This window comes from Ammospiza caudacuta, chromosome 3 (genome assembly GCF_027887145.1).
Source record: "Ammospiza caudacuta isolate bAmmCau1 chromosome 3, bAmmCau1.pri, whole genome shotgun sequence".
In the NCBI taxonomy this organism is placed as follows: domain Eukaryota; kingdom Metazoa; phylum Chordata; class Aves; order Passeriformes; family Passerellidae; genus Ammospiza; species Ammospiza caudacuta.
In genome coordinates this window covers 4,237,499-4,256,726 of record NC_080595.1, presented here as the reverse complement: position 1 = coordinate 4,256,726, position 19,228 = coordinate 4,237,499, and the positions used below count along the sequence as shown (strand labels likewise).

The following is a 19,228-nucleotide window of genomic DNA, read 5'->3' as shown; positions in this document are numbered from 1 at the left end:
ACTGTTTTAATTTAAAGCTTATTACAGATTGCTCGTTTTTCTGAAGGGTAAACTGGAAACAAATAATTATTTATGTCATAGGTCAGGGTGATGGTTTGGGTTGTAGAAATATTTTCCAACTGTGTGGCCACTAATGTTTGGCATTGTCCCTTAGCTGCAATTCCTGATTATTATTATTAGTTGATTTAAAAGAATGCAAATGATGCAGTTTTTGTTTATAGGGTGTATCATGTATTTTGATTTTAGCTTTTTTTTCGTAAATTTCTTATCTAGCAGCGTTTTCAGGAAAACTGTGCGTAAGGAGCCACAACCTGAAATTAGAGTAAGAACATGTACAAAAGGATTAATAGGTTAAATATCTGCTTGAAACCAACACTTGAACCAAATACAGTGCGTGTCGAAGCAATGCGTTAATGTCGCTATCGGGGAAGGAAATGGCTTTAAGGAACACGAAATGTACTGAACCGTGCGGGAGGGGAGGTTCAGGTGCCATAGGGACATATATCCACGGTCTGATCTCAAGGGGGTGTTCCTTACCAAAATCGAGCTCGATTTTAATGGCTTTGCCGTTTCTTTGGGGCAGGGCGCTGCCGGGGGCGGGCTCGGAGCGGGGCGGGCCCGGAGCGCGATGGCGGCCGAGCTGCGGGAGGCGCTGGAGCGGCGGCTGCGGGACCTGGGCATCGCCACCGTCACCGCCGAGCACCCCCAGGTACGGAACCTCCTGAAAACCTGGCAATAAACCCTGCCTTCCCAGCGGGACAAGGCGGGATGCGGTCCTGCCTCCGCGGTTTTAGCAGAGGTATCACTGAGGAAGTTCTCGCAGGGCCTGGCACAATGGTTGGGAACATTTTTTGGTCGCTTTGTCTCTGCCTCTAGATCCACCCCCTTATCCCCGTAGTCTGAGGGGCGGCTCGCCCACTTCTTTTCTCTGAAGTCGGCGGCATCCAAGATGCTTTCCAAACTTCTGCTCGCTCCCAGTTACAAGCCACGTCATTCCACGTGTGTGGAGCCGCAAACGGGAGCGCTCCCAGCGCTGCCTTCAGAGCGAGGCATTGCTGCACACACGAGACAGAAACGATTCTGAAAGTGTGCCGGAGCAGCTCGTCACATTTTATTCGTGTTCTGTTAAAATTCCTTCATAAAAGGGTACAGCTTTTAGGCCGAGTAGAACATTCAGCATTTTCTAAATATTTAACAAAAGATACCTGCCAGCACACGACTAATGGGATAGAGTCTGACACCGCACTGCTGCCGTTTTCCAGGTGTTCACTGTTGAGGAAATGATGCCCCACGTCCAACACATGAAAGGAGCTCACAGTAAAAACCTGTTTCTTAAAGACAAAAAGAAGAAAGGGTTCTGGCTGGTGACCGTCCTGCATGACAGGCAGGTCAATCTGAACGAACTGGGTAAAAAACTGGGTGTTGGAAGCGGAAACCTCAGGTTTGCTGACGAGAACGCCATGCTGGACAAGCTGCGAGTGGGTCAGGGCTGTGCCACACCGCTCGCCCTCTTCTGCGACCAGGGAGATGTGAGGCTGGTGCTGGACGCTGCCCTGCTCCAAGGGGGCCATGAAAAGGTGTATTTCCATCCAATGACAAATTCTGCAACCATGGGCTTAAGCCCCGACGACTTCCTGAAGTTTGTGAGATCAACAGGCCACGAGCCCATCATCGTACACTTCGATGAAGACATTAAGTAGAGGAAGTTCATTTTTCTACTGCTACTCAATAGATTTTTGTAGAGCAAAACTGGTGAAAAATCTCATTACAAATAAAACTTGAAAAAATGGCTTACTCCTTTTTCATTTGTTTCAGTTATGTAAGTTTGTCATGTATAATCTGGTGAGAAAAAATACTGCCTTTCAGTTATTAGAAGGTTAACAATGTTCTTAAAAAGACATTTGGCAATCTACCACTAAGTAGCTAGTAAGTAGAAAAGGCATTATTTAAATACTACTATAGTCTTTATCAGTAAATGGATAAAACTAGAATTTCCCAGGCATAGGACTGGCCTTGAAGGTTTAAACTTGACATCACAAGGAAAGAACAAATTCCAAGTTGCAGGACCTGTCAATACCCCCAGGACAGAGTGACTGTCCCTGTCCCCATTTATGCCCTACTACACATTGCTTTCTTTTTATTCTTTTTACCTAAAAAAAACCAACTCACCTACACTGGAAAAGCATTTGATTGTCATTGTTCAATCGTGGTGTGCTGAAGACAGAAGCAGCAGAAACTCCCTCAAGTCCAGTAAACATCCCCTGGCAATGAGCACCCCCAAAACCCAAAGCCAGGGGAGCAGTGAGTGAGGGATGGAATCTGAGGGTGATGGGGGTGAAGGCTTTAGGATGCAGCCCAAGGAAAATGTCAGTACAAACAAAGCCTCCAGGGCAAGAGCATCAGCATGAACTGAAACCAGAACCACAGGAGCACAAATTAAATACATGGAAAAGCATTTGTGATCTTGGTTGAATGAACAATTACTATTAACTGAGTAGGAAAAATCATCATCTACAGTAAGGCAAGTTCCTTCACTCACAGCCTTACCACGTTTCCTTCATCTGGAAGGATCTGGCACCTTTCTTGGAGCTCTGAGTGACAGAACCCTTCACCATGCAGCAGTTCCAGTTCTCCATCTCTGACACACAAACTGACCCCATCTATCCTGGCATCATGTCCAGTAGGAAAGAAGTGACCAAAAACGCTGCAGCTGTAGGAAGAGCACTAGAGAGATGTCCAGATCCATGAGATTTTACAGACTGAAGGGAACATCTGGTATTTAGGAATACTGGGTAGATGAATGAGCTCTGGACTGACAAATGCACAACTAAATTAACTCCACATTGATACATTAGGACGTGTCTTTAAATGTAGTATTTACCTTGCTCTCTCTCTGCCATTCACTCTCCCTCCCCCTTAAAGTTTTTTTTATTGTGGTACCCCTAAATCCCTTATCACTTAAAAAAAAGAGTATTAGATTTGACTTACCAAGGTTTTTAAATCTGGAATGTTTTAAATGTGACAAATTTTTTGAAGGATGTGCACAATCCTGGAATCTGCACTGCCTAAAGTGTGACTAACTTCATCCTCAGAAGGGATCCTGAGACTGATCTCAGCAAAAATATCTACCAGGCTTCAAATACTACACCTGGCAAATCTAGAATGATTTATTTTTGTATTTACTTACGAAATCTCTCTTTTTTTTTTAATAGTATCAAAATAGTGTACAGTTAAAAGCTACCCAGCTCTACACAAATCACACAGAACAAACTACACATGGTCCAGAAAAATTCTGCTACAGTTTTATCAGTTTCCTTCCAGAAGAAATACTCACTGCACACATCACCACGACACCAATACCCTTCCAGTAACATCAGTTTCCAGAAAAAAAGTGTGTATAAATATACACACACAAAATAAGAATAAAAATTATTTGGTTTGGCATTTTAATAACATCATTAATAAATGTATACAATGGCAAACATTAAAAAAATCAATATGTAAAGGAAATTACAGTTTTAAATAAGAGCTTTTTAAGTTCTGATTCACACCTCGGTACATTCCTTTAAGGCAGTTTTATTAATATCAAAGCATTATTTACATATACATCATCAGCTACCCCTAAAAATCACACATGAGCTCCCTTTGTTAGGCTGCATCATGTCCTGGACAAATTTAGAAATAATGATAATAACAATAGGTGCTGGGAATGTTACTAAATCCTCAGAGACTATCAGAAAAGTAAATAGAACACACACATTGTATGGCATAAGAACCTCCTCTGTGACCTGGAACTGGCAGTGCTGGGGTTGGCATCCCTGGCATTGGGAGCAGCAGGAACTGAAACTGCTCCCAGGTTAAATTTGGTTTTTTGTATTTCCCTTTAAGGGCACAGAGTGGGAAGGTGAAGAAAGGAAGAAGGAAAGGGGAACTGGCAGAGCACAGAGAGCCACCTGACTGCTCCAGTGCCAGGGAACTTCTCTGCAAAGCAAAGCAAAGCAAAAGCAGCAGCTTGAGAAGAGCTGAGCTGGCCAGTGGAGCAGGAGGGGATCCCTGTGTGATGGAAAGGGCACATCCAGCTGTGCTGAGGGCACTGACACTGCCCAGCAGTGCTCCACACACAGCAGTGTGTGCCAAAGCAGTGACAGTCCCCAGACACAGGCACCCAGCTGGGATCCTGGCAGCATTTGGCGCTGCAGTTTCCATCTCCTGGGTCAAGCCCTGCATGGTTCTGTAACAGTAATGTGAGAAATGGCTCTGGCTGGGGGTTTGAGCTGCTCAGTCCTCTGTCAGCAGAGAGTGAGGAGAACCCAGGTCCTGAAATAAGCTTGAACCCACAGTCATTCAGAGTGAAGAGAGATCTTCCTGATCTTTATGGCCTTTGAATTGTCTGCCATACCCGCTATGCCCTTAGTACAGATCTTTTAGCCCATTTTATCCCAAAGAAAATTTGAGAAGAAACTCATTTTCAAGAAAACAAACAGAAAATCTCCCCTTCTAAAGCTTATTGTGCATGCCTCTTTCTTCCCCTTTGTGAGACGATTTCAAGCTTCTGAATGTGTTGAACTGCCTTCAGCAGTGGGCTCACCTTCTGAGGAAGCTGCAGGTGACATTGTGCACCTCCTGCTGGACACTCGGAGGTGACACAGGGAACTCAGCCCTTTACATGAGGAACAGGAATGTGCTTATTGGCTTTAATAAAATAGAACAACTCGTTTTGGGTCTCAGTTCCCATCATCTTCCTCTGAGCTCGCTGCAAATCTTTCCAGACAAATATATGCGACCACCAAATGTACCAATAATGTTTGTTGACTTTAATATAAATCAATAATGAACAAAATGTATCTAGTAAAAGATAACCTTAGAGGGAACTGAATGTAAAATGCATATGATATTATTTACATTTCTTTTTGCCATCAAGAAACCTCCTAAGCCACAATCAGCTCATGTCAGAAGACAAACAGTAAAAAAAAAAAAAAAATAGTCAATATACAAACAATGTAAGACAGTCTTTTCCTGGAAATGGCATTTGTGGAAAACAGCCTTGTATTAAAATAAAAGTTATAGAAAAAACCATACCCGACAATTTCCTGTCAGAAACATCTGAACATACATATGCAGAGTAACTGGGGAATGTGAAAAAAAACACAAAGGACAAACAATGTCTCTATAATACCATTATCCCATGACTCCCACTTCTGTTAGTTACCAAGCTTTTGCATGGATGTAAACAAATTCTTCTCTTGCAGTATGCAACAAAAATCAGCATAAACTTTCTTAAGAGCAATTTCATGCAGATTATGCTAACCAAATAAGGCAGTGAAGTGCCAGTAGCTGTGAGGTTTTTGTATCTGTATATACAGTCCATTTCAACAAAATTCTACAGCATTTCCTTTAGATTTACAGACGTAAATAGAAACTGCTAGCTTTGGGGGGGTTTGGCTAATTATTAGCAGAAGCTTAAGCAAATCAGTGGCTAATTTCAAAAACAGAAGATGAAAGAAGTTTTGTTTTGTTATGTTTTTTTTTTTATTTTTTCCCCTGGAGTAATTCTTGAGACCTTAAAATCCTTGGTCCTTAGGGAGATGAGAACTGTCCTTTATTCAGTAGATCTTAACAGTGCAATGTGCAATAATTCCTAAGACCATCTACACATTTTCGGCAGTAGACTCCAGTAGAGCTCCTTGATTCAAGGAAGGAAGGAAGGTAGGTAGGTAGGTTTTTATTTCTTGCCTGCTCTAGTCACGAAGAATGTAAAAAATTCCCTTAATTTTTTATTAATGATTCCTACAGTCGCTGTCTTGTTACTTCAGATATAAAGGCTTCACACTGAGATACTGAAGGACACTTTTCTCTCTGTGTTCAGTCGAAAGGCAGAAAGAGAAAAGAGTGTAAGAAAAAGCTTCAAGTGTAGAGGCACAACACAGAGTTCAGTCACTAACAGCACTAACAGCATGCACCAAAGGGGCTCAGGGAAGTCAAGAAGAGGACAGAACACCAAAACCAAGCTTTATAACAAGACAGATTCCGTGGGGTACTGAATACTCTGAGTTTTGTTCAATGCTTCCTTCAGATTTACCTGTCCCTGTCTAAAAAACTGACTTCAGTATTACTTCTTAATGGGATTTCTTTGAACTTTCTTCTTCAGGAGATTGGAAAGCTAAAACTAAATGTCATTTTTACAGGCAAAAGACTGAGCAGGACAAGGTTTCCTGTCTCTGGAAGAAGCTCTGGAGAGCCACAGGCCCCAGGCTAACGGGTGAGCGCGAGAGAAGCCAGGGAAGCAAGCGGGATTTACATCTGGTTAATGCAATGTGCTCTGGGGCTGGGATGGAATGCTGTTAGTTTGTTGTAAATGAAATTCATCTCATTTACAGGCTGGGCAGGAAACTCACCACTTGGCCCACAGCTCAGGTAGTGGGTAATAGAATTAGGAGCTTTGTTGCTCCCTAGACCTGCTTTTTGAATTTCTGCTTTCTGGGATAGCTTCCACATCTGCAGAGAAAAGCATTTCAGGTTATTCATTGTGTTTATCAGGACATGAAAAAAACCCTCATGCATTAAAACACATTCTACTCATTAGGAGAGCAAAAGGATACATGAACACTTCCTGGTTGTTTTTAGGAGGAAAGGACAGAGGAGAGGGACAGAAGAAACTGTCAGTGCCTGCTCAGCTACACTCACTGACATTCATCTCAGCACTTACAGCAGCCAGGTGTTATTCCTAAAGCCACAGTCAGATACATGTCACCTTTAGCTACACCAACCCTACATTTCTGCATGAATGGAGATAAAAAGCAATAATGAGGTGCAATCACAGCTGACTGGCCCTAGCAGAGAACTTCTTTCACTGTGTTTTGACCTGCTGCACACCGACAGGAACGTTCACATTCAGCTCCACAACCACAAAACTGTCTTTGCATGCAACAGCTCAAACATGCAAAATGCAGATCTGAACTCACCAGTCACTGAAAGCAAAGCATCAAGCAAACCCTGAGCCAGGCAAACCTCAACTGTGAGCAAATGGCTGAGCTGAACAACAAAACCTTTCTGGGCAGCAGCCACACATTTAGTGTTTATCAGTATCATGCAAAGCCCTAACTCAGCACTGCCCAAGGCAGCAGGAACAAGGAATGAGCAAGGGCTCCATCCTGCCATGCACATGGGGCTGAGGAGCAGCAGGGATTGGGAATGGAAAGAATTCCATGGAACCTTCCACTACTTGAACAGAGACAGACATCCACAAACATCCAAAAAGCGAAGGAGAAAAAAGATCCTTCTGTCCATGACAACATTTTCTTTTTTTCATATGTAACAAACAAATGTTGATAAGACATTATTCAGAGCCATTAAACACTCTCTTGCAGATCATTCTGCTGCTGCTGAACTCAGTGGAACAAAACAAGTTATTATCCTCAGAACTGAAATGCAATTCCTTGCAAATTTACAAATCAGAGCAGAGTGCCTTGAGCTGGACAAGGTTAGTCTCCAGCTCCAGCAGACTGCAGACACTGGTGCTCCAGGACACTCCTGCCTGGCCATTCCAAAGCCCTTGGGGTTTCAGAGGGAAGCTGAGGACAATACTGGGAGTTTTTGTAGGTGTGACTGTCTAAGAACCTAAGCAAGAGCAGGAGGCAACAGCACACCTGAGGCTTCTGCAGCCAGAGCTGACCTAAAGCAGCTGCACACCTTCTTCTGAGCAGTGGCTCTGCAGGGCACAGGGAAGAAAAGCCAGAGCCTGGCAGCTCAGGATGAGTTTGCATTAAGGGCTCTCTAGGATTGCAATTCTTTAAACAACTTGCAAAATACCTTGTGCACACATCACTTGGGATGCTGGTGCTCCCCACCTCCAACCTAATCCCAACACAACTACAGATGAACTGAAGTAAAATGGCATAACCCAAGACTAGAACACTGGTCTTGCTCTGTGAGAGTAAACATGTGTGAAATTGAGATTATATAGCTCAGATTTCTCATTCTTTTGCTGCTGAGATAGTTCCAGAGGGAACACAGCAATAACTGACTGTGCCCAGTGCTGGGAGAAGTGAGAGCTTTATCAGCCCAATAACAACAAGTGGTGCAGACCTGGGGAAGGACTGTGCCACATCCTCCAAACACCATTTTATTTTCCACACACATTCAGTACCCTCCCCTTGTTCCTGAACTGCAGGGCTTCCCATCCCACACAAAACAGAGCCCTTCCAGACTCCCACATGGGATATCTGCTGCTCTTCCTTGGGAGCTATGGATTCACTGCCCCTCCCTAACTAAGCACTAAGGAATTAAAAGTTCAGCCCACACAGTGGTTCTGTGACTGCCACAAAACTACTGGCAGAATAAATGCAATTGTACAAAACAGAATGTGACACTTGTTTTCAATATATATTTTCAATTTTAATTATTTTTCCTCTAGCTATACTGTCATTCCAATTTTTTGTAACTGCCATAAACAATGTCCTCTTGCAAAGAAGTGCTCATGTCCAAATCCTAGTGTAATTATAGCTCAAATCTGATACAATTTTAAACTCTCTTTGAATTTACCATTGACAAGTTCCAAGCATGTGCAGAGCCAGTGGCACATTAACTAATTACTTTTCAACATTTCTCTTTAGCTGCTCATCTGGAATTTAAGGAGTTATTTGCTGAAGTATTCATATCCTCCCATAACCTTGCAAGCAACTTTGTTATTTTTTCTTTTATTCAACTGCATTAATTTAACATTTTCTGTTATTTTGTTACACCATTTGTTTTCTATTACATCAGTGGTACTGCCATTGACAAGAAAAAATGAATTTCCACCATACTCAAGACAGTTTTTTATTCCTATGCATCTCAAGGAGCCTGTTATTTGACCCCTGATAAAACCAAACACTTCACCACAACTGTACCCACAACTGGAAAGACAAAGCAGACCAAAGGGAAAAGGTGGAAAAGGTCATTTTTTCATGACAAGTGCTGTGTATCATGCAACTATTTATCACCTCTTTGTAAGAATTCTCATTTCTGTTCAGGATTATGAATGGCCTTGTGTGTTTATTACTTAGTATGGACAGTAATTAATATCTACTGTGCAAACTAGAGGCACTGAATTATTTGGATTACTGGGCACTTGTTCCTTGTGCATTTATGCCATGACACAGCATAAATGAAAAGGCTAAGAAGACACTGAGATATCTCCAAATGCTTCTTTCCATTAATACCTCATTTTTGAAAGAAGAACAAAAAGGTTTTTTTCCCTCTAGGTAGATAATCAGTGTATTACTGAGAGCCCTGAGAGCTCGAGCTCCCCTGCCAGTGCTGTCCTTGTGCCAGGAATGCTGCTCCCTGCGCCGTCCCGGGCATGCGCTCGCTTTAACATGCAGCAGTAACCAACAGGAAAACACCAAAATATTTGCAATGCATGACAAATAAAAATAGAGCTTGTATTATAAAGGCATGCAAAATATACACAGTGCAATTAATGGTTCATGCAGACTTTGGTGGGGTTACAATTCCACATTCAAACATGCCACAGAGTCCACAGGGAACAACCACCCCGCGGATAAACAGCAATGATTCCTTCATTGGAGGGAAATTTCCTCTGTCATCCAGTGGACATGGAGAACACCTTTACGGCATGTTAGACATAAATATTTAACAATACAGCTTTCCTTCATACACAGCCATACTCATACCACAGGGTCTGGTTATCTTCTGAGACCAGCAGCGGGGACTGGGCCTCAGTGGGGCCGGGGGCAGGGACAGGGTCCCCGGTCAGAGCTGCCCGTGGGTCACCCTGGGCCTTTGGAGCAGCACAAGGCTGCTCCTGGCTCCTCAGCACTGACCTGAACGCTGACACGTTTGCCTGGTCAGCTGCTTTGGAGGTGGATCTCGGGGGCAACCCACTGATATTGCTGACTAACTCGGTGTTGAGGGATAGGAAGGGCTGGGGCGCAGTGAAGGACCCTGCACTGCCACTCCCAGCCCCACTGGCTTTATCCCAGAACGCGCCCGCGCTCGGCAAAGTCCTCTCCCGACCACCTGGCCTTTCCATCCTGGAAGGCTTGGCCAGCTCAGAGTTACCTCCTAGAGGGCGCGCTGTGAGCGTGGGAGCCGCCTCTCCCTGCGGGCCGCGCTCCCCCCGGGCAGGCACACCGTGCACACAAGGAGAGGACACCCGCAGAGCCGAGTACTCACTGGAGCTGGGCGGAGCACTCCTGTCGGCCGGGGCTGGGGCTGCATCCACGGGCACGGGCGGCCTACTGTCCTTAGACAAAAAATCATGGATGCTTGTCCTTCGGGTGCTGCCTTCTGCCGTGGAAATGACGCTGCTGGCACGAGGTAAGGTGGCGTAGGGGTTGCAGTCCCTGGATTGTCGCTGGGTCACCGTCGCTTGGATCTTTTCCTTCACGGAGCGGGGCTTCCCCTGGGCGCCGGAGCCGAATTTGATGGGAGAGCTGCTGAAGTAGAGATCCTCAGCCTTCCTGAGGCTGGGCCTCACCAGCTGCTCTGCTTTGAGGGATCGTCCATCTGAGAAATCCCCCGTGGTTCTGACACTCAGGGATCTCACGATCCCACAGCCAGCTGCCGGCTGCTTCCGCAGCTTCTCCCTCCCTGCCAGCTCCGCAGACTCGGACAAGCTCCTCATCACTTCATCTAAAAGGTTCTCCTCACTTGCAGACTTCATCTGTAAAAACAGAAAACAGACCTTCCTAAATTGCAATTGTTACCTTTTCTTAAGCAATTTTTGTAGATATATATTAACAATTCTACAAAGATTTGGGTTTTTAAAAATTTTTCATCTCTAAAAGCAGAATTAAACATTTATGATACATACTTAGGAGTCTTCTCTACAGTTTACAAAAAAAGAGTTTAGGTGAATAATATTCAGACTCAGTGAAGAAAGACTGCAGTTGTTTTCAAAATGGTACCCGAGACAACTAGGGAAGAATTAAGCTAAAGGCATTAGGGAAATGCTCTGGCAGAAGACTGGAAAGCTTGAAACCCTTCCATCCAGAAAGGGTCTGTGAGGTTATGAAAGGGGCTCTGGGATTTGTGAACAGCAGCAGACCTGGCTTGATGACTTAGGTGGGGTTTTTTATTTCATATTGCCAGAAGAGCATCATCTAGTGCTTAAAACCCAAAAATCCTTCTCAGGGAGACCACGAGTGAGAGCCACGTTAAGTATCTAACCAAAAAATGCAGAATTTTCTCCAGATCTGTGTCACCTGCCTCAGACAACCCTGGATCCACACCCCTGAGAGGCCCCAGTCACAGTGACTGGCTGGCTTTATCCTACAGCTGATATCCTACAGGAGTTTGGACAGATCTGCTCAAGAACCAGGGATGCAGAACCTGGAATTCCAGCAGAGATGAGGTGATTTGAGGCTTCTTAGAAACTGTCACTGATTCACAAAAACATTCCCTTCATCTTACTCCTGTCAGATTTCAGTGAGCTCCAAGGTCACTTTTGGTTTCCCAGTACTGTTAAGAAGATGAAACTGAAGCAGACAGGAGTCTCCTCAGGGAATGAAGTCAAACATCTTCCTTGTGCTTGATACAGGACAGATGTGACAGCAGCTGCTGCTGGACTGGAGGAAGAAGACTGAATCCACTCCAAGCTCTGCACATGCACTGCACACCTTTGTCAGTACAGGTTGACCTTCCTACCCATCCCAGGGACCACAGAGGGTCAAACTGCAAAATTCCACACATTTCCTGCTGGAGAAACCAGACAGTGCATCAGGAGACAGTGCCTGTGACCTCTCAGTGTAGGTGTGACCCACAGCTCCAAGAAATCTTTCAGGACTTCTACTCACTGTGCCTTGCATTAACTCTGAGCCCATAGACAGGGCTCTGTGCAGTTAAATCCTCTCCCACTGACCTCACTGGAGTTACTCTTGTTGCTTTCCTCCAGGAACTGCTGCAGGGTGACCACTTCACTGCCAGGGGAGCCCGTTTTGGGGGGTTTGCTGTGGCTCTCAGGTGTCCTGTGCTGGAGCACGGGGCTGGACCTGGTGTGGCCCTTCAGGTACTGGATGGGGCTGCTGCTGCTGCTGGACCAGGCCTCGTGCTCCTGGAGCAGGCTGAACTCCCCACTGCTGTGGCTCTGGGGCCTGCTCTGGCTGGTCACTGCACCTGCTTTGGGGGAAGGCAGGAGGTATTTCCATTAGGAACACACCAAAAAGCTGTAAACCTGTATAACCCCACTGAAACCTGGAATGTTACCAGGTTCAGTTAGCATTCATTTTATTTAATAGACTAAAAAAAGCCCAGTTGTTTTTTTTTACTCTGTAAAATTACACTCCCTTGACTCCTTGACTTACCTTTTGCAGCTCTTCAAACATGGCACAATTTTTTTTAAAATAAAAACTACCTTTCGCTTATAATCTGGGCCTCCACCTACATAATAATATATTCCAAGAGGTTAAAGAGACATCTCCACTCTTATTCAGCATCACTGAGAGGCACAGGGTAATTAAATGTCAAAGGACACACAAAGGAGTGAATAGAAATAAAATGTTTTCTCCAACAAGAACTACTCAGAATTGCTGCTTCTCCAACAATTCCTGCTGTTACTCCTAGTTTGTTACAACTGGGACCTGCAGGAAGCACATGGTGTTAGATGCAAAATAAATTCCACAACACCAGTTCATTTTATTTGTCAGGAACTATCAATTGCTTAAAAATACTGATGGATAATCAAGTATTTCCAGCTTCATGTCACTCCTAAGAAATGAAATGAAGTTTGAACCAAGATAAATTGTTTACAGTGGAAACGCCTAAACCTGTACAGACACTGGGGCAAGGAGACTTCAAGGGACCAACTGAACAGATATAAAAAACACTATTAGAATTATTCAGCTAGCATTCATTCCTAAATTTCCAGACAAACAGACACCACTTAAGAGATGCAAGCCATGGATATTAAATTAAGTCTTGAGCTGGCAGTGCTCTAGTCTAGTCTGTACAACAGTCTCCAGCTAAAAAAGCCACGAGATACAAAAAATCGTCGGGGTCTTTACACATGAAATTTAGAGAATACTGATAAAATCAAGAATAATAATGATCTATTAAAACCAAAATATAAAGGCTTCTAGCACGAATCACATGTGCCATTTTGTGCAGTTGTACAGCACACAGCTCACAGCAGCAGTGCAGTGCAGGAGATGCTTGGAGTAAAAAAAAAAAAAAAAAAAAAGGAGCAACTTAAAAAGCTTTTAAAGTAATTTGGGGGGGAATTCTTATTTTTCTTATTATAACAATGTTATCCAGGTTAGGTTTGATTTAAAACGGTTGGTAACTTAAAAAACTAACACCACCTTTGTAATATTTACTAAAACCATAAAATACCTGTGCTTCTAATCTGGGGAAAGAAAGTTGTGAAGCACTCAAGGAAGCACAGGCTGGGCTGTGCAGTGGGAGGTTTTTGGTTGTGGGGGTTTTTGAACCTCTACAGATGATCTTACAGAGAAAAGAATGGAAATGAAGCACAGATGTGAATTCACCCCCAGCATACCTTTGACTTCATGGAGTGAAGCATTGTTATTGCTATTGCTAGTGGATGTCCTGCCACTATCAAGGCTGGCTGGTCTGGAAGCTGAATGGAAAATTAGGAGACACCATGATGAACAACATTTTAGCAGAGGACACTGCACCTTCACATTCTGCTGCCAGAATGCTCAGAGGATCATGCACCACCTCCCAGGCTGAGCATGCCCATGGGAACAAAGTGGTTTCTTACAGATCAGAAAGCGAAGGAATTTCCAGGCGGTCCAAGAGGACACTTTGGAAAAGGGCACTACAGGAATGGCGAGGTACAGAGGAGAGGAAAAGAGAAAGAGTCTAGTTTAGAATTGAAACTGAGAGGGGAAGCAGGATCAGACAGGGGCATGCAGGGGCTGCTGTGGTCAGGGCACTTACAACAGATCTGACAGGGAACCCTGCACAGGGCTGGGAGGCCACGGACAGGAGGAGCAAGAGCATCTGCACAGATAAAGTCCTGTACTCCTAAGCCAATACAAGGGAAAGGCACTGTTAGTAGCCTCCAAAATGTTTGCTGCTTGTACTCATTGTAAATGTTTATAGTACAGTTAAAACTCCACTTCTATTAATAGCCTATTTTTCACTTCAAAGCTTTGCTTGAAGGAACACGTAATGATTTTATAAACTATAGTACATGGCAAATTTGGGATCCACTGAAAACTAAACATTGAAAGGCCAGATTAGGACTTGATTTTTTAAGATTGAAATGCTAACTTCCTTTATTTACTATTAACTCCAAATGGAAGTGAAAACATTTTCCCACTAAAAGGGAAAATGTTTTGATCCTGTTCAGATGCACTTCACAAATACTTTCTACCAGAGATACAGAACATCTGTCTGATGTAGTAGTTAAGAGAGAAAGGAGAATCTGAAGAAATGATACAATACATTAGAGAGATATGAAAATCAGAGAGAGCATGCTCATTGCAATGATGCCATTCACTGTATTTTCACAAATTCATTAACATTCACATCATATATCCTTAATTAACTTAATGAAAGCTCACATCTTACCATGAACTCTTGATCCTGTACTAGAATCATCACTAATACCTTGTGGACTTACATCTTCAAAGGATGTAGTATCTACACACAGAGACATAAAGGAAGATGTAAAATAAAATAAAGTGGAAAGATTATTAAAATACTTATCATTGGTAAAATGGTAAAAATTAAAGTATTTTTCAAAGCAATCAATTTTTACTTAGGAAACATTCTATAGGAAAAACCTAGAAACATTTTATGATTGCAGTTATTAAACCAGTTCATTATCTTAGCACTGCAATTCGATCATTAAGATTGAAAAACTTAAAACATTAACTCAAACCAATATTTACATAATTACATCAGGGTGCAAAAAGCTTCTACCTATACCTTTATTATTTAGCAACTGCTTGGATCTGAAGCCTGTGGAGGAGTTGACAGTGGCAAAGTTGATAGCTGTAGTAGAGAAGGCCATAGCTCCCAATTCCTTCCTCCTTTTACCCGTGGATATATCATCAGGACCCTCCAGATGCTCAGAACTACCTGTCCATTGTCCTCCTGCCAGGACCATGGACTGCACCAGGTCATTCATGGCTGGGATGCAAATGAAAGCAAATGATCAGCGTGGGCAATGTACCTGCCGGGGTTGTTAATTTGCATTGCAAAGGTCGGACAGTTTTCTAAGCATTAAAGCGCCCGCAGCAGCAGCAGCAGCCGGCAGGAGCAAACCACACCCCGGGTACCGCATGCAACAGGCTCGGCAGGAGGGAGGGAGGGGATCGGGGCTCCTGAGCGCAGGGAGGTGCTCAAAACGGGAGTGGCAGGGATCGCCATGCGCCAGGTGCTGTTAGAGGCTCTGCCAGCCGCTTGCCGTGAGAAAATGGGATGGATGAGCGGGGACAAAACGGGCACGGGTGCTCAGCCAACGGAGTGCCGGCGCTGCCACGGGATCCTTGTACAGTGCAGGTTACTGCAGGCACACTGGGGTTTACAGAGCAACACAGAGAGGATCTGAAAAATACCACAGCTGATGATATTCACCTTTACTTCCCCAAACTCGAGAAAACTGTCCACCCCTCATTAGAAAACAAAACGAAACAAAAGAAATCAATGCAGCATTCTGGCAACGAGAACTGATGAACGAGCTCGCAGAGTGACAGACCACCAGAGAGCCTTGCACAATCTCCTACACTTGCTTTAAACAAAAAAAAATAAAATTACAGTGACTTCTGAACAAAAGGCTTATGAAACGTGTCATTTCAAAGTATTTCCGTTAACACAGTGCACTGTAAATTCATATACACATGGGGCCATGTGTATATAGACAGCTATGTATACAAATATATGCAGTCACAAGGCACTGAATAGATTATATGCATGTGCATGGCTACGTGTGTGTGCACAGCTGCACACACATAAAGTATTCAGTGCCAAAGTTGTTTTTAAAAAAAAAAAAAAAGGGGAGGGGGGGAGAAAAAGTAAAAAGAAAAAGCTCCAGCTCCTTGTACTGTAGCAGGACTTGCACATTGCAAAAGAGGAGGAAAAACAGAGCGCAGTCCAGGGAGAGGTTAGTGAAAAATTAGTAACAGAAGCCAGTGTAGCCATTGAGAAGAAGCTGAACTGTCATAAAGTCTTACACATGGAGCGACGGTAGAAGGCCTTCATTTTGTCTTTTTCCTTCGGTCTGTTCCTCAAAAAGGGCAGTCTTTTCAGTGCACCCACTTTTATGTCATAGCATGAGGAAAAACGGAAACAGGGAAATGAAAGAAAAAAAGGGAGAAGAACAGATGGAAGTTAAATGTTGAAACTAAGGACAGAAATGAATGTCTGAGTTTAAGCTAGGTATGCTATGCTAAAAGCTATCATTCTCCTGCTTCTGGGTGATAATGAAATATGAAAGTACACTGAAACAGGAAAACTTCCATAGATCACTCAGAAATGCACTGAAAATTACAGTGCAGAGGATAATACAGTTTGAAGCTCCTGAAAAAATAAATGTAACTTCTTTGCAGGTGATTACAGGAATTGACCACTATGTAATCTTTACTGTGAAAAACAGCATTTTTTTGAACATAAAGAAAAATGTGAAGCAAAAAAGCTGAAAATGAAAGCAACCCTAAGTACAATTTCTATGTTAAAATATGTTCACATTGTTATTATTTTTGGGGGTAAATAACTTCTGTAATGCTTTGCCTGCAAATCTAAGAGGACACAGTCTATTATCAGTCTTCAGTTCTTCCATTCTGTGCTCAGTAATAACTTTGGTCATCTACTGTCTCATAGAAAACCTGCAAGGGCCTTCTGATCAATATAATTTGTGGGCAGTATTTTGATAAAATACTAAAATCATTCTGCTTCAAATGTGCAAGTACTTTAGCTGAAAAAACACCAAAGGAAAAAAAAAACCCAAAACAGCAAAAGAAAATCCAAATGTGAGTGTTGCTGTAACGTTTTGGGAGGGCCCAAGGAAAACCGAGTTAAATTCTACCAGGAGAATTACAGAGTTAAAATTACAAATAGTATTAAAAGAGGGAGGAGGGGGAAGTCACGAGTTAATCTTGTCCTTGGAGTCAGGAACTCTGCATTAGGAACTGCTGCCCTGCCTGGGGTAAGTCTGGGGGCTGATGCCAGGCACAGGAGCCACCATGGAAAGATCCAGAAGGGGACAGGGGATGGAATTCCCCAAAGTGGTGATTTCTGCAGAGATGGCAGCAGCTCTGGTTTCTGCAGAGGTCTGCCAGACCAGGCTCTGCCTGCTTTGTCTCTGCAGCCCCTTTTGGGAGGTGTGCCCTGCTCCCCCAGCCTGGCACACAGCAGTTCTGTGTACAGAGCAGTGCATATATATCATAGATACATTTACAAGTGCACATGAGCCACCCTGCCACTGAAACATTCCCTATTCCTGCCTCTCCACCAGCTCTTCCCATGCCAGCACCCACAGGAACAGGTTCACAAACCAATCCAACCACAGAGGTCATCCTGCTCTTTGTCATCAAGACAACCAACACAGGAAAAAAAAAATTCCTCTGTAACTTCTGTAATCCTTTACAGACAAAATAACTCATCCCTCCGTCATCCTTTATGGAAGATAACTGACTCCTCTTCACTAAAAACTTCTTAATTTTATTAAAAAGTAATCAGAGGATGCTCAAGAGCAGTTTCAGCCATCTGTCCTTCCTGTCCATTAACACAGATCCCCTGCAATAGGGCTGATTTATGGCTCTCAGCAACTGTGCCCACCAGGAAACTCCCCTGCAACCACTGATGTCCTGCAAACCCTGCATCAAAAGGCAAAATGCTTGGAGGGGAAACTGTGTCAGTAATATCTGCACAGAATTCACCTCAGAACATGTCCTGGAATAGTAATTCTAATAACTAACCCTGGGATGGCAGAGCTACAGCAAAAATCAACTGTTCTTTGTCTTTTCAATATTCCATGAACACCTTCTTGCTGAGAATGAATGATGAGTGTTGCAGAATTCCTCATGTGAGCAGGAAACGTTCCATTTTGTAACTCTTCTGTTTGCCTGAAATCATCTGGGGAATTCTGTATTAAAATCCTGACTTGTTTTGGTTCATGTACAGAAGAAAATATGATGCAAAAACCTTCAAGATGCCTCGGTATTGGGAGCCCAGAACATTCCTTTTATTCCCTCTGTGACATGGCATACCTGCTACTGGTGTTCTAGTAGAGATGACAGTTTGCTAACAGCCCTAATTCATTGTGAACTTATTAATTTCATGGAATGGCTAAAGTAGAAGCCAGTAAAGCATATCTGTATTTCTCCACAGAAAACTAAAATTCCCTCTGCCTGCCTTGGGTTTTGTCTGGAAAAGCTCAGAATGGCCCCATCCAGAGGAAAGCCCTGCACAGTGTCAGGTCCACGGCACTCACCTGATCCTGAGGGTGATCAATGAGAATTTGTGGGCAGTACCTGGGAACAAGGAGCCATGAAAAGCCAAGGTGAAGCCCTGCAGTCAGGAGCACACCCTTCCTGCAGGATTAACCTATGCTGGGACAGCAAAAGCCCTGCAGGCACCCCCTCCTTCCCACAGGGATCAGACACAGGCCCTGGCCACGCTGTGAGACCTCAGGTGGTGCTCTCTGAGAACAGGGTAACCTGATTTTTGTGCCAAGAGCACCTTTCCCAGGGAGATAACAGCTCACCTGGAAACATTTGCATGAGAAAGTGGCCTGTGTTGGAAAAACAATCTCCATCACCACCCACAAAAGAGGAAAAACTACAGATGTCACAGACAGCAAACACTTTTGAAATCAGTATCTCTGACAGGGAATGGGGGATGTGAGCCCTGTGTATCCTGGAGATCTCTGTGTCAGATTCTCAGTCCTCCAGCTCAAACATTGCTGCTTTGTGCCAGGGAGGGTGAGCTGCCTTCTCCTGCCTCCTCAAGGACACTCAGGACATTTGACCTCACTGGAACCAGCTCCTTGCCAGCTGCTGCAGGTCAGGCAGGCACAGAACTCCTCGAGAGCCAGAGCTGCCTTCAGCCAGCACAGGGAGCTCCAACACCTGAGCATGGCACAGACAGGCTGCACTCACTGTTTGCTCCCTCCTGTAGCTCCTTCAGTGGAAGCTGCCACTGCCAAACTGCTTCCCATGGAAAAGAAAGGACCCAAATTCCAGGATTCAGGACTTACAGTCACTCTAGGAGCAGAAGAAGAAGACTGCAAAATGTGCACCATCACCAGCATCGTCAC

At 43.9% G+C, this 19,228-nt stretch overlaps 2 protein-coding genes across 2 annotated transcripts in view; one reads left to right on the top strand and one right to left on the bottom strand.

The window, feature by feature from the left end:
• Positions 1 to 612: 612 nt before the first annotated feature.
• LOC131556174 (prolyl-tRNA synthetase associated domain-containing protein 1-like) lies at positions 613 to 2,504 on the top strand. The gene is made up of 2 exons (XM_058802620.1): positions 613 to 709; positions 1,263 to 2,504. Exons 1-2 carry the CDS (start codon positions 629 to 631, stop codon positions 1,698 to 1,700), a joined length of 519 nt encoding a protein of 172 aa, XP_058658603.1. The 5' UTR covers positions 613 to 628; the 3' UTR covers positions 1,701 to 2,504.
• Positions 2,505 to 7,351: 4,847 nt separating this feature from the next.
• The window catches only part of CCDC88A (coiled-coil domain containing 88A), a 65,278-nt gene continuing 53,401 nt past the window's right edge, over positions 7,352 to 19,228 (bottom strand). The window contains exons 27-32 of the mRNA XM_058801670.1: positions 16,146 to 16,229; positions 14,899 to 15,102; positions 14,539 to 14,610; positions 13,499 to 13,579; positions 11,864 to 12,120; positions 7,352 to 10,666 (exon numbers count right to left, since the gene is read on the bottom strand). Of these exons, the coding sequence (XP_058657653.1) occupies positions 9,653 to 10,666; positions 11,864 to 12,120; positions 13,499 to 13,579; positions 14,539 to 14,610; positions 14,899 to 15,102; positions 16,146 to 16,229 (1,712 nt within the window). The 3' untranslated portion in view covers positions 7,352 to 9,652. The remainder of the gene's footprint in view (positions 10,667 to 11,863; positions 12,121 to 13,498; positions 13,580 to 14,538; positions 14,611 to 14,898; positions 15,103 to 16,145; positions 16,230 to 19,228) is intronic.

Bases quoted from the DNA above. Each gene is read 5' to 3' on its own strand.
- LOC131556174 (XM_058802620.1), top strand. From the start codon at position 629: ATGGCGGCCGAGCTGCGGGAGGCGCTGGAGCGGCGGCTGCGGGACCTG. The intron at 710-1,262 runs GTACGGAACCTC...GCCGTTTTCCAG, and splicing joins TCACCGCCGAGCACCCCCAG to GTGTTCACTGTTGAGGAAAT.